This window comes from Hylobates moloch, unplaced genomic scaffold, assembly GCF_009828535.3.
Source record: "Hylobates moloch isolate HMO894 unplaced genomic scaffold, HMol_V3 SCAFFOLD_3, whole genome shotgun sequence".
NCBI lineage: Eukaryota > Metazoa > Chordata > Mammalia > Primates > Hylobatidae > Hylobates > Hylobates moloch.
Window position 1 is genome coordinate 154,710,891 of NW_026652278.1, and position 15,983 is coordinate 154,726,873.

The window sequence follows — 15,983 nt, forward strand, 5'->3', positions numbered from 1 at the left end:
TACAGAGATTAACAAGTGACACATTCCCTCAGTTATCACCTGCTTTGCATGTTGTGCTTCAGGATAAATAGACTCTACTGATGTCTCCTTGTTCACTGTATTTCCCTACACTGTCTTCTCTTTCCAGTGAGATTCTTTGTGGTATGTTCAGTCTTTTTGTACTAGCCAGTGTCTTTGGTCAAATGAAGTAAGCATTCCTTTTCATCCATAATGATTACAACAAACAATTACTCTAATGCTTATTGGTTATAATTTTTTTTATTTCTACTTTTTAAGTAGAGTTCAGTGGAAAGAGACAAAAGTGAGATCAGCTTTTTTTCCCCCTTTTCTTTCTTCCGTTAAGTAACTCCATTCCTTTCTTCTACTCCCTAGTTAATATGAATTGTTTATTTCATTTCTTTCCTCACTCCTCCGAAGTCAGAAGTGATAGTGGGTGATGTAGTGTGGTATGGAATAGATAGTGGGTTCACACGGAGACAGAGCAATTTTTGTTTTTTTTTTTGTATGTCTTCAATTAGTCTGAACATTATGATCACTTCAGTAAAACTGTATCAAAGAAAATAACTATATTAAAATTCATATGCCAATATTTTGTTGGAGGGATTATAGCAAATTAACCAAATTTGAAGTATATTTCATACTTTTTCATGTTTATTTGCTTTATAATATTTTAGTTTTCTTCTATAGACTTAAGTAGGAATGACGGCTTTATTTCTTCAATGTATGATTGTTTTTCTGGGGAAAGGAAAGAGCCTTTGGCAATAGCAAATAACCTGTAATTTATGTAATTATTAATAGCTTGGACAATGTTATTTTCATCCATCTCAATTAAACTTTCCTTTGTGATCTGTAGTGTGTTATACATTTAATTATTTTTTATTTTAAATGTGCTAAGTCACACAGATGAAAATTACAACACAGATAAATTAGAATAGTTTTTAAATTTCATAAATAAGAGCAAAGCATTCAAATTCTCCAAGATGTCCAATATTAAAATAAGTGTACCATCTACATGAAAAGTAAATTAAAAATATTTTAGCATTAAGTATTATCAGTGTTTGCTAATGATATGGCTTGTAAGAGCTAAATAAAGAAATATATACTGAAAGTTATTCTTTCATTTATGCTATGAAGATTTGTTGCATTTTAGTTTTGTAAAAATATAATAATACTTTATTGAGTTTAGTTTAAGTGCCTAAGGGTAGGATAATGTTCAATGGGTTCTACGATTATCAAACCCAGAAGGACCCAATCTTTTAATATGATTGTTTGAAATTTTCTGATGAATCCTTTGGATTAAATTCAGAATAAAATACCATTTTTTAATATTCTGTTTAAATTCTGAGATTGAATTGCAATAGTAGAATTGGTTTTAATGGCCAAATAGTAGAATTTCATATGAAGTTATTACATTGTTTTCTTCATTGTGTCTTTTCAGAGATTACATATTGTATTGATTTCACATCTTTCTCAATTATGCTGTAGATGTATTAAATTATTAGTATGCCCTGAACATATTTTTTATTGATATGTATTTCTGTCCCAAAAGTTATCTCATTTTGAGTGATTTGTTTTTTTTTTTTTAAATTATTTCTTCTTTTTAAAAAAGGCCTTTAGTGAATTTGAGATTGAGCAGCATCAAGAATGTGCTTATGACCACTTAGAAGTATTTGATGGAGAAACAGAAAAGTCACCAATTCTTGGACGACTATGTGGCAACAAGATACCAGATCCCCTTGTGGCTACTGGAAATAAAATGTTTGTTCGGTTTGTTTCTGATGCATCTGTTCAAAGAAAAGGCTTTCAAGCCACACATTCTACAGGTCAGCAAATTTGAGTCATGCTTCTCTTTTTTTGACTAAGATCCAGGTTTCTCTTCTGGTGAATTTGATTCAGTAATAGGATTGTAAATAAATCTCCAAGCATAGCAGATAAAATTTCATTGAAGCACTTTGTGAAATATTTGCAGAACCACACAGTATCCTACCTAAAGATCTTTGCAGTTTAGCATTTAGGACAACCCAATAGTTTTTGCCTGATTTGTGATCAGTGCAGTTTGCTTAAGTAGAACAGTGCAGTTTGTTTAAGTAGAACTGTACCTAAATATCTATATAATGTATTTCATATTAACATTAGCAGTTTGATTTATATGTTATTTTTAACAGATAGAAATCTATGGCTTGATATTAAAAATGTATGTTTTATCTAATAACCTATCTGATGAGCTAGATTTTACATTAATATATTTTTATAAATAAGTTTAAGACTGATCTATTTGACAGAGCCTCTATTTTTCCTTTGTTTATTTGGTATGCAACATGATCTTTTGCCTAATCCTACTCTCTAATTTACTCTTACAGATTTCAACTAACTGCTCTGGAAATCTCAAAGAAATAGAATTTAATTTAGAAAAATATGAAAAATGTTAGACAAAAATATAGAGTAACATTATTTATAGTTTGGAGACAGTTTAGTTATGTGTTCCATAAAATATCTAGAGAATGTCCCCTTTTCGTTCAGTTAAGACAATGTATCAGTTAAATGTAGATATTAGCTGGTCATTTAGCTTATACTGACACCTAGTGGCACTGCTGATGCATGAACGATTGATACACGGGAGAAATTTGCCTTGGTGGAAAACACGGTATAAAAACAAAAAATTCATCCATGAAATAATTTTAGTGAAATTTTGTCATGAATTTCTGCTGATTGTTTTTATTCTTTCACTTGATTTTGTAATTCATAATTTTAACTATTCCATTATCCAACATTATTTTTCACTCTAGTATATTTTATTATGAGCATTAGATTTATATGGAAATCTGTGATAAAGATATTGTCAGGATACTAATCTGATTAATAATAGTAATCATTGGCCTTCTATCAATAACACAAATTAATTACTTCTTATGATTAATAGAAATATAAATATTATGGCATGAGGAAAATCTTACATGGACCAGAGAAATGTCATGCTAATGAGAGATTTTCCACACATTTGACATTTACTCCTTGAATATTTTTCTTGTAACTTGTCACCTAATGAAGGGGTGGAAAAATAAAATCCTATTACTTAGTCAATATTTCACTGATAGTGCAGAGTTCATCACATTTTAGAAAATATCATCATCATAGGTTCCAAGAAGGTAGTGTGAAAATATGCTGTCAAAACTGTTTAAATAGTTGATGATATAGTATTTTAAGATTATCTATTTTTTTCTTAGTTTTATAAAAACTTACTTTTATACTGTCACTTTTTACCCCTTGTAAGTGGGATGACAGAGGTTCCAGTATGTCCCAGTGTGTCGGTACATCTGGGTTCCTGCTACAATGAACCCTTAACTAGCAGGAAACTTTTGAAAAGATCATTTCTTTGGATCTCAGTTTTCTCGTCTGTAAAATAATAATCCCAAGGTTACTTACAGCAATAAAACTCCATAACTCCCTAATTTGCATGACTTCTGCCCATGCATGCCATTTGCGGTGTTTGTATTATGATTAACATTCCATTGAGAGGATCTAATTTTATCTTAATAGAGGTCATGTGAAGAAGTGGCCTGCCCCTCCACACCTGTGGGTATTTCTCGTCAGGTGGGACGAGAGACTGAGAAAAGAAATAAGACACAGAGACAAAGTATAGAGAAACAATAGGGGGCCCAGGAGACCGGCACTCAGCACACCAAGGACCTGCACTGGCACTGGTCTCTGAGTTCCCTCAGTTTTTATTGATTATTATTTTCACTATCTCAGCAAGAGGAATGCGCTAGGAGAGCAGGGTAACAATAGGTCAGCAAGAAAACGTGAGCAAAGGAATCTGTGTCACAATTAAGTTCAAGGGGAGGTACTATGCCTGGATGTGCACGTAAGCCAGATTTATGTTTCTCTCCACCCAAACATCTCAGTGGAGTAAAGAATAACAAAGCAGCATTGCTGCCAACATGTCTCGCCTCCTGCCACAGGGCGGTTTTTCTCTTATTTCAGAATTGAACAAATGTACAATCGGGTTTTATACCGAGACATTCAGTTCCCAGGGGCAGGCAGGAAACAGTGGCCTTCCTCCATCTCAACTGCAAGAGGCTTTCCTCTTTTACTAATCCACCTCAGCACAGACCCTTTCTGGGTGTCAGGCTGGGGGGCAGTCAGGTCTTTCTCATCCCACGATGCCATATTTCAGACTATCACATGGGGAGAAACCTTGGACAATACCCTGCTTTCCAAGGCAGAGGTCCCTGTGGCTTTCCGCAGTGCATTGTGCCCCTGGTTTATTGAGACTAGAGAATGGCGATGACTTTTACCAAGCATACTGCTTGTAAACATTTTGTTAACAAGGCACATCCTGCACAGCCCTAAATCCCTTAAACCTTGATTCCATACAACACATGTTTTTGTGAGCTCAAAGTTGGGGCAAAGTGGCTGGGGCAAACTTACAAATTAACAGCATCTCAGCAAAGCAATTGTTCAAGGTACAGGTCAAAATGGAATTTCTTATGTCTTCCGTTTCTCCATAGACACAGTAATAGTCTGATCTCTCTTTCTTTTCCCTACAGTCATGTATTGTGATCCAATGGTAGAGAATGCACTGGGCATTTTAGTCATACACACACAGTTTACACAGATTGAATCCTCAAAAGAACTCTATGACATAGATATTATCCTCATTTTGCAGATGAAGACAGTGAAAATCTGGATGATTAATTTGCAGTTTCTAAAATAGTGTCAAAGCCTGGATTTTATTCTAATTCTGATTGTCTCCGAAGATAATGTACTTCCTACTACAGTAATATTTTCTCATGTAAAACTTTTGGATTAGGAAGAAAATGAATATAAAACTGTCATTCTTATTAGGTGAAGATTGAATGCTTCTTTATGGAAACATTAAGTAAATCTCTTCAAAATATATAAGTGACTAGGCTTATTTTATTTCCCTGTTTCATTCACAACCATTCAGACACCCACGTGAGGAACCCCAATAGCAATTTGTTAGGCAAAACGGGCCATGGATATTCTTTAAGCCTGCCCTGTCATTTCAGAAATGAGAAATTTGAGGCTAAAAAATTTAATGGTAACTGAAATAGCACAAGAAGTTAATAACAGTTGAAATTAGAGTCCTGGCTTCCTAACTCCTGTTCTTTTATTATTCTGAGAATTTTTTATGTTACTTGTTTGTTTTTTCAGCTAGTTTGGAATTTTTCTGGTAGATTTCTATTTTTCTATTGCTTTCTAGTAGTCATACATGCTGAAATACTCTTATTTACGTCTGCTTTTATTTCTCCTCAAAGTCTCTTTAACAGGTTCATTTATTCTACTCTTTCATCAATATTTATTTTGCATCTGCTTTGGACAATGTAAATGTGTGGGAATTTTTAAGACAATAGAAGGAATTCCTGCCTATTGACAGCTTACAGTCTGATAAGTTAAACTTATGATTTTCAATTTATCTTTCAATTTCTGCTGACAAGACAGCCAAGTCCAGTACCATATCTGTCAGCATTTGCTACATGTATAAAGCATTTATTCATTATTTACTATCTTCTAGAATATGGATGGCTATTTTTGATGGATCCTTAAGTATACAGTTTAATTTGCTTAGGTAAATTTATATTTCTGTATACAATTTTAATTTTATGCACAAGAAAAATTTCTAACACTATGAATTTTTAAACTAGGTGATTATAAATGTTGTAATGTGTAATGATGGCTGCTTTTCTTTACAAGTTAAAAAAAAAAGTCCACGGAAAATGGACTTAATTGGAAAGAGTTCTGTTTTCCTCTGATAGTTTGCTCAAATTCTAATTCCAAATTTATTTTAATAGGTAACAAACGGTATTACTCCAGCCTTAAATAAGTTAATTAAAGGAAACAAATCTTTAGTAAAAAAAAATCCTGTGTCTTTTCTAAGAGGATATGGCTATAAAACAGAAAAACAGGAGAAACAGGGAGAGAAAATAATTTTTAAAATCAAAGCATTTTCTCTTGGGACTTCTTTTCTGTAATATAAAACATCATGCTCTTTGTCAATGACATTTAAAAATAAAATATTATTAAACTCTTTGGAAAGGAAATTATTTGATCTAAATCAATTAAATTGGAATGTTCACTAAAAGCATGTATGGGTCAAATTACAAAATTTCTCCTGGAGTTTAATACTTTACCAGGAAATAAACAAACTTGTCTTTCCAAATTAAAATGAAGTTCACCCTAGGCTTCTCTTCCCTTCTTGTTACCTTTCTTATTCAGCTTCATTTTCCATTTGTCAGAATTCTATAAGAACCGCTTTGGCTGTTCTTTTGTTGATGTAAAAATGCTATTGCCAACATGCTAAATAACTGGTTTTATATTTTTCTGACTTGGTAAATGAGTAGGTAGATTTGATGAAATACGTGATGAAAATGTGTTCACCGTATTTAAAAATCATCTTTTAAAGTGTCCTATTAAAATAAATGACCTATTGACCATTGCTTGAGTGGCCGGGAGGATTCTGGAAAACACCCAGAAGCAACTGCCCTCAGGCTGCCTATTTTATTCTGGAATTTCTCTCAGGGCATATTATAGGTTGGTGCAACAGTAATTACAGTTTAATAAAATCACACCTCTTTTGCATATAGCATTCAAATGTTCATTTCATTCTTTACAAATTCATCCTGTGGACTGAATTCTGTCATGGGGTGTGTGTGTGTGTGTGTGTGTGTGTGTGTGTGTGTGTCACAGTTAGAGATTAATTCCAGGTTTATTAGTTTGAATGGTGATCCATAGGAATGAGGGTGTGCACTGCAACAGATAAATGAAAACGGAAGCAAAACCGGTGGCGGTGGGGGGGGACTTCTCATTGTCCTTAAATGCAATTTAAGGCATTTGTTTTTAAATGTAGGCCATTTTTCTAGAAGTTTTTAATAAAGTTCCATAAAGACAACTTCCTGTGATTTTCAGATTCAAAAATCCTCTATGAAGTCATGTGAGCAAAGGAATCTGTGTCACAATGAAGTTCAAGGGGAAATGACTATGAAGTCATTTTTCCTCTTCTGTTTAATTTCTTCAGTTCTTCCTTGATTTTTATTCCAAGCTGTGGCTGGCGGAGGGTTGCTTCTTCTGGATCCTGGTCTTTGTGATGCTACCTTGTATCTGTGAGGCAGACACACAAAAGGCTGCCTGCACCAAATCTCCAGGTCCTCCCCTGCAGCTCTTCCTGGGCTGTGGAATAAAAGTAATGCAAGTGCTGAAGCTATTTTAAAAAGCTGAAAGCAAAATATATCAGTCAATTTTCAAACTTGGAGAAGAGGTAGAATTTTTAAAAATCTGTAAATGAGATTACACCGATTTACATATTTATATGTTGAATTCAGAAATATTTTTCACAAAATATTTTACTGGCCTTCACAAATAGAATTTTTCCTTTCTAATAGAAGATTAATAGTGCTTTAAATTGTTGTTCAATTTTCCTGGTTTTTCATTTCATACCTGAGTGGATCCTAGAGCACAGATGATGGCATTTACATGTGCTCATAGGAAAATAATAACAATAATAATGGTAGCTTAAATTTATACGGGTTTTACTATGCCAGGCACCTTTCAAGCATTTTTCATATATGAACCTACGCACTCTTCATCTGGACCCTATGATGTGAGTACTATGGATGATTCCCTTTTTAGAAAAGAAGTTGTGGAAAGAAGTCCCCCAGCTGGTAAAGAACAGAGCCAGATTTGCACCCGGGAAATTTGACTGGGAAGGAGCAAATAATTCTTAGAGTAACTGAGATAAGAAAAGCACCGTAGTGGGAAAGGGAGGATGCTTGGCTTCCAGTTTGTGGGACTTGAGAGATAAAATCCCAAGGCTAATTGGTATTCCAGCTTTCAGGAATATTTCCTCACATAAATACATTTGTAATAGTGGCACCTCTATCAGTAGGTTGTGTGAGATGCTCATCTACCATTTGGAAGATGGAGGGACATTTACATTCACCGTGTAACACAGCCCAATGGGGAAGTCATTCTTGTGATTGGAACCCTAGCTGGAAGTTCCTTCATATGTTAGTCACACAAAGGTCTCTGAATTTGCTGTTGTTTATGACAACGCCCATGGAGTTGCTTGGGCACACATGAATTCAGACATGTGTGAAAGGGGTTCCATACCCGTAATTCAGAAATATTTTGTTATTTAAAAGTCACCAAACCACAATATGGGTAAACTATATACAAATCTGAAAAGTCCAGTTTAGAATTTCAGCTGCCTAACCATCTTCACTAAGGACTATCTGGTCACAGACTACCATGACAGTATTACAATTGTACTTGGCTATCCAGTGGTTTTGCTTCTCCAGATCTTACCACATTGGATTTCCCCCGGGATGTTCCTCATTTTAGCAGTGAAACTCCTGCTTCCCAGAAACTCTTTCAATCCTTGACAAACAGGGACAGAAAGAAACTCTATTTTCTCCTGACACTTTTCATATCCCATTCTTTTATCTCCCTCCTAACCACCGTGCTTGCTTGGATAGGTTGGTGGGGCATTGTAGGCTTTCTGCCTTTATTTAATCTCCAGTAATTAAAAAGTTGTAGGGCTCTGGCCAGGTGCGGTGGCTCATGCATGTAATCCCAGTACTTTGGGAGGCTAAGTCAGGTGGATCACTTGAGGTCAGGAGTTCAAGACCAGCCTGGCCAACATGGTGAAACCCTGTCTCTACTAAAAATACAAAACATTAGCCACATGTGGTAGTGAGCGCCTGTGGTGCCAGTTACTTGGGAAGGTGAGGCAGGACAATCGCTTGAATCTGGGAGGCAGAGGTTGCAGTGAGCCGAGATCACACCACTGGACTTCAGCCTGGGTGATAGAGCGAGAGTTCTCAAAAAAAAAAAAAAAAAGCGCTTTGGGGCTCTGACCACAAAGTGTTCCTGAAAAGAGTGTTTGAAACCTTTTATTTTCTAAATTATACTAACTAAAAGATTTTATGCACACTTATTTATTTCGTTGGTGTATTTACCTTGAGCAACAAAGGTCACTCAAAAATAACTCGTAGAGCCTATGCTTATTAACTTGTCTTTTTTAAAGGAGCTGTGAGGAGCATTTACAATTTTTTCATGTAATAAACACAGACTATCGTTGGATAGGTTATAGAACTGCAAAGATAATTATAATTAATGATATATGTAGGTTTTTCCCCATCAAGTGAGATAAATATTTCTATCAAAGTAAAATACTACTATTGTATATATTCTATATAGAAACTTCCATATAACACAAACACACGCAGAGGGGTTTTATATCTATTGTTGAATTTTAAGTTACTTCTTACTTCTTTGCATTTGGGGTTCTTAAATTGTTACGATTAAACTTGAGTTAATACTCTGGCGTCTTCTTTATGAAAATAGTTATATGAGACTGGAGACAGTATTAGGTAGAACAATTTTAAAAATTATTGAGTTACCAGGTGGTAGATTCTAAGTGATTTTCAGGTTTTAAATTCTCAAACCTCACTAAAATTGGTACCATTATTTTCATCTGTATTTTACCCTTGAGAAAACTATGGCTCAAAGACGTCACTTACCCAGAGTCACAGGGCCAGGAGGCATTGGGACTGAGATTCCAAGCCAGGTCGTCCATATCTGGGGCCTGGGTGGGCACCCGTGACACTAGCTGACTCTCCAGTTGTGGAAAACGTATCTGACGCTGGAAGTAGAAACAGAAGTTAGACAATGGCTAGGCTACACCGAAACTACACTGAAATTTAAATTGGACCCGTTAAAGCTCATTGATCTTACTCATTTTATTTTTCTTTCCTGGGCAGAGTGTGGCGGACGATTGAAAGCAGAATCAAAACCCAGAGATCTGTACTCACATGCTCAGTTTGGTGATAACAACTACCCGGGACAGGTTGACTGTGAATGGCTGTTAGTATCAGAACGGGGCTCTCGACTTGAATTGTCCTTCCAGACGTTTGAAGTGGAAGAAGAGGCAGACTGTGGCTATGACTATGTGGAGCTCTTTGATGGTCTCGATTCAACAGCTGTGGGGCTTGGTCGATTCTGTGGATCCGGGGTAAATATACCACCATCAGGATATCCTAGACACGATTAAAGATGCCTATTGATTCATGATTGATATGTGTAGCATTCACAAGTTGGCATTGCTTTTGCAAAAAAAAAAAAGGCTACATTGTATTATAAATGGCTTGACAAAATATAACATATCTCTACCCTTATCACTTCTCCACTTCTAATGAAGTTGCCTGAATAATATCAGGTGAAACCAATGAAATCAGTAGGTATAATTTCTTATCACTTTTCCATTGTTCTAACTTCTTATTATGCAATAAATATTTAAATAATCTAACAGCAGCATATTTAAACGCACACCATAGACAATTCTGTCACGTTTCTAAATTAAAGCATAAAGGAAAAAAAGAACATGCACACCATTCTAATTCACATTCTCTTTTTAACAAATGTATTTGGCAGCAGTGGTAGGGTCAGCCACTGGTGTGTGTACACAGGCAGTGCTACAGAGATACTGTTCCATTGTAGAGTGTCACTTATGCAGGTGCAGAGTGCCAGGTACAGGTCAGAAGAGGTGCCCGTGAGAAATAAGAAAAAGAAAAACATAAGGTTTTCTCAGTGCTTTTCCCCCAGGATTCACTGCATTAATATTTATATATTTATAGTCTTCTGAATACATATTTTGTCCTGAAGATATTAGTCCCAGTTTTTCAAACGTCTACCAGTAGCTATTGCTTCAGTAATACTGTTGAACTCCTGCCCAAATGACAACTGAAATGTAATGAAAAAGCTTCTTGGTGCTTAGATTATTAAAACAAGAAATAATGGAGGATTTGGATTTTGGAAGTGGCTCTGAAACACATTTAGTATCTCTTTACACTCTCTGAACCTCGCTTTACTGATTTGTAAATCAAGAGAACTTGGCTTAAAAGTTTAGGGAAAAACACTCAAGTTCCAAAGAGAAAAGTGCCCAGAACTTAGAAAATGTAATGTATGTTCAGAGCTCAGCTACATCACCGGCTAGCTGCGTGAGCTCTAGCATGTCACTTTCTTCTCCAAATCCCATTTTCTCCTCTATAAAGTGAAGAAGTCGATTACAACTACTCTCCAAGGTTGTTGGGAGGATTAAATTATATTCCAAAGAAAAGTATTCCCAAACATGCGTTACACTGAAGAAAAAGTGATTTGTTTTATTGCTTGTTTACTTGCTTGTTGTTTTTGTTTTCCTTCAGCCACCAGAAGAGATTTATTCAATTGGAGATGCAGTTTTAATTCATTTCCACACTGATGACACAATCAACAAGAAGGGATTTCATATAAGATACAAAAGCATAAGATATCCAGACACTACACATACCAAAAAATAACACCAAAACCTCTGTCAGAACACAAAGGAATGTGCATAATGGAGAGAAGACATATTTTTTTTAAAACTGAAGATATTGGCACAAATGTTTTATACAAACAGTTTGAACAAAAAATCCCTGTAAGACCAGAATTATCTTTGTACTAAAAGAGAAGTTTCCAGCAAAACCCTCATCAGCATTACAAGGATATTTGAACTCCATGCTTGATGGTATTAATAAAGCTGGTGAAAGGGCATCATATACTTCAAGGAAGACTCTACAAGCTTTTGTTCACAGCTTGAAATAGATGCCTCACAATTCAGACAGTTTATTTCAGGAACTGTGACCCCACAGTGTTCTTTTTGACAATTTGTCAAGATTTAGGGACATAAAATGATCTTGCAGGTCGTAAACTGGAAAACAATGTTCTGGTTGTCTTAGGATAATTGCTGACTTTGTATCTTGGATACAGTGTAAACCAGATCCACATAAGGTGAATGTGAAATGGAAGTCTTTTGAGGGTGATTTGTACTTTCCATGTGTATGTGTGTGTCTGGTGTTTGGAAACTGGGATATTTCTGCTTCATTATTTCCACTTGCAGGCCAGCTTAACCTCTGAAACACAAATGATCTTGAGACCACTTTAGTGTACTTACATTTTGGTGAGTTTGAAATGTCAATGGTGTCTATTATTGCAGTTAAATTCTAGACATCAGTTCTTTAAGTCTCAGAAAATGCCCAGTGAATTGGTAAACTTAGTTCTTTTTTTTGGAAGTGCTGCCTTTTCACAACAAATCCAAGAAGGCTGTGATGTCTTATCAACCTTATGAGAAAACTCCGAAGAGGTGTGAGCAGGATTCTTCTGAATGACTGTCTGGATGGTTCATTACTCAAGTTACTGCTGCTGCTATTGTCTTTCCTTTGTTGTCGATCTGTTATTGTTGTAGTTATTATTGTTGATGTTGTCATGGTTAATCTATTTTTTACAAATGAAATGAAGCAGAAGTAGGTCTTGTGAGAACTGAAAGATCTCTTTCATTTTTCTCTTCCTGGGATTCATTCATTTTTTTTCAAAATGCAATGCTGGAAAAAAAGATTTGTTTCTGAAAGACTTCTTATGGTGCTATTCCATAAACTTTTTTTTAAACAAGTTTTTGACCTTTGAGCCAACCCACCTGTAGACTACGAATGTCTCCCTATGGCTGGTGGCATTTGAAGACTAAAGACTTGTCAAATATATCAAGAGTATATCATTGCAAGGGCAGCACTTGTCCTGTGGAACAACTACTTATAATGCCTTAGAATTCTTGCACATGATCAAACAGTTCCTCCTAAAACACACCTTTTGAAGTGTTGAACATAATAGTGTATGTTAATTAACAGCTCTATGAAGAAAATCCATTTCCGTGACTGAAGCATTGGATATAAATATGGTGTCCTGCTTTTTTTGTAGAAAATGTAATTTGAGGATGAATTTTCTGCTTTAAAGGCATGTGTGTTTTTAAAATTAGTGAATGTAGATGTGTGATTGTCTGAGTGAGTGAAACTGCAAGAGGTAAAAAATAACGGGTGGTTGAAAAGTTAAAATGTATGTGCCAAGTTCTACTAGAATTCCATTTGAAATAGCGCCTTCCTTAGGTTTCATGGACAAATAATGGGAACTTCTAATTTTGATGAATCCCATTAAAGAAAGGCTCTTTCCTTTAGAGAAACTCTATTTTGATGTCAATATAGATTACTGTATGAAGTAGCCTTGTTTCTGTTACCTGTCCATGAGCATACAACATTGAATACAATTGGGTATATTCTTTCAGTTTTACAAAATTAAACTATACACACAGATGTAGCTTATCTGTTTTTTTCTTAAATTGTTGCCCTGAAAAAATTTCTTGCATATGAATTGTAAAATGTAAATACATTTTTATAACCAACGTTTTGATCTTATTGAATGTTACTTTGAAAATGTATAACTATTGCCTGCAATGTAGATGAGCCTTTTAGTAGAGCTGATTTATTCCAGTAACTTCTTCCATATTTTCTCACTAATCTCCAGTTAGCCAAAATATGCCAGAAATGGGAAAGAGAGGAGAAAAAGTCATTAACATTAACACCTATACTCTTCTATACTACCCCTGTGCTGGGAATGTGCACTAGCTCTTTTTAAATTCCACGCTACACTTTGAGGACTGTCATCATGGTCTCGTTTTGTAGTTCAGAAAGTGAGGCTCAAAGAATTTATGTAACCTTCCCAGAGTCACAGTGTAAAGTTAGATGTTGAAACCCAGTTTGTCTTATATAAATGAGTCTCTGCTTGTTCTACAAAGGTAGTAGAATCAATCTTGACCTATATAAATAGTAGATTTTTTATGGTGAAACTTTCCCACATAAAGTAAATTTTAGGGGTGAATTAGAGTAAAACTTTCAGGGTAAGCATTTTGTTCTTTTCAAGAACAGCATGAAATTTAGAATATCAATGATAGCTATCTTTAAGAATCAGAATTAGTACTAGAAATTAAAAAAAAAAACTATAGTTTGGAGTTAGTATGAGCCTTTTGTGAAAATAAATATATTAAATTATTTTGCCTGATGTGGTAGGGGAAATGTATTGCTCTATATTAAGAAATATTCTGGATATTCTGATTGACATCTTATTAGACCACAGTGAGCTATGCTCTGCACAACTGAGAAATTAGGTATTTAGAAGGCATATAGAGATGTTGTCATAACTAGGTCTTCAACGTGAAAATTAATTTTTATTGTATCATGTCAGATATCAGTTTACCACATATTATTTTTATATTAATTCAACATTTGCCTTAAATGTGTTGTTAAATGAAAATACAGCTTCATTGTTGTGTTGTTAATAATTGTTAGTTACTGCTCCAGGCATTTTATTAAATTAATTTTTTAAATTATTTTCCACCCTACATCAGTATATTGGTTGTGCTTTATATTTGCCAAAGTCCTAACTGACTATACATAGAAAAGAAAAAACACTGTTCTCACTTGATTTTATTAAATTATTTTTAAAAGTCAATTTTGAAAATAACTGTAGTTTATTAAGGAGATCGTGACTTAAATGGGCAAAATAACTTTTTAAAAGAAATGGATGAGAAGTAATTGTGTTTCCAAAACCCTCAAGTATCCCATTCCTATGTTGGCTGGATTTTTGCTATCTATGACTCATTTTAATATGTCACAGTATAAGATTCAAATTCTGTTTAACTTTGTTTTAAAATAGCTTAGTCTATTTTATTTGGTTTGTAATACTGCTGTATTTTTGGTGGTAAGCTTCAAGTATCAAATTTTGTTCTGCCATATAGAAAAATCTCTAAAAGCATCAAATGACTAATTTTATTTTTGTAAGGTTAAAATTTATTTTTAAAAGAAACATTAAATTATATCTTTACGTAGGTTTAGAAGGACTACAACCCTATGTGACATTATAAATTACTTAAAACAGTTATCAAATATTTGGAAACTATTATTTACTAATAAGAATAAGACTTGCCTTATGGAAAATTTTTGATGCCACTTGTTAAATCAGGCATGGGAGGAGGAAAGCAGAAAATATAATTGCCTTCTAAAGATACATAATTCGAATTGCAGTAATTCTTTCTATTTTACAACAACAAATGTGTAATAAGAACTTGTCAAAAAGAGAAAAAAGGTGGCCTGTGAATGAATTGAAAGTTTTTATGCTTCAGTGCTTGGTAATTGGTTTCCAGTGAATATTTAGCTTTTGGTCTTTTATGTTGTTGTTATAAAACTGAGAAACTTTGTCATTAGATTAGGAAACAAGAAGTGGAAAGGCTGGCCCTGATATTTTGTGAAATAGTACTATTTGTCTCCAAACTTTCTTCTGACATCTGCATTTTCACTGTCTAGTTTCCAACCTGCCTAACTTTCCCTCACTCCGGTATATTGAACCTGAATCCAAGCTGGTCACGTGGCTCTAGTTCCAGCCATGACACCCTAATGCAAGTACCCATGCAGGATGAAAACAAAGGAATTATAGGGCTCTGAGCACATTTCACTACATATAACCTCCCTCTCATCCAGTATTCTAAGCAGCAAATGAATACAATGAATATCAACTTCTAACTTCAAAAAACTTGTAGGTGGAAATGTATCTGCATAAAAAGCAGTTGAAAAGAGATCCATTAAACTATACACAGATTGAGGCACTTAGAAGGTCCTAGTGATCAGGGCTTATCTTTGTTTATTGCCAGGTTGGAGGTATATGAGTAAATATTGACATTGCTTCTGTTGTAGCGGTTTCACCAGTCCCTCTGACCTTACTTTGTCTGTCTGTCTGTATTGTCCTTATATCTGGAAAGTTACTTATATAACATTTCGTTTTTGCTCAACTATCAAATTTTCAGAGCATACTTGCATCTGAAAACAAATAGCAACGAAGTTTACTAAACTGATTTACACTATTTTAAACATGTGCTCAATGTTTCAGTGTATTTTGCAAATTACATATTTAAAAATAGATTCAATGGTGCTTCTATTGAATAATATTATAGGATGATTATATTAACCATAATATTTAATTCTACAACCAATCTAAGGAAGAAAAAGTTGCATTATCATTAAAAAGCTCTGTTAGGTTTTTTTTCTTTTTTTTGGAGAGCAACTGTAAAC

At 34.5% G+C, this 15,983-nt stretch overlaps 1 protein-coding gene across 1 annotated transcript in view; it reads left to right on the forward strand.

Moving 5' to 3' along the window:
- Nucleotides 1–15,736, forward strand: part of TLL1 (tolloid like 1) — a 259,709-nt gene extending 243,973 nt beyond the window's left edge. Inside the window, exons 13-15 of the mRNA XM_032174071.2 lie at nt 1,610–1,823; nt 9,780–10,030; nt 11,220–15,736. Coding sequence (XP_032029962.1) covers nt 1,610–1,823; nt 9,780–10,030; nt 11,220–11,354 — 600 coding nt within the window. The 3' untranslated portion in view covers nt 11,355–15,736. The remainder of the gene's footprint in view (nt 1–1,609; nt 1,824–9,779; nt 10,031–11,219) is intronic.
- The last annotated feature ends 247 nt before the right edge of the window (nt 15,737–15,983 follow it).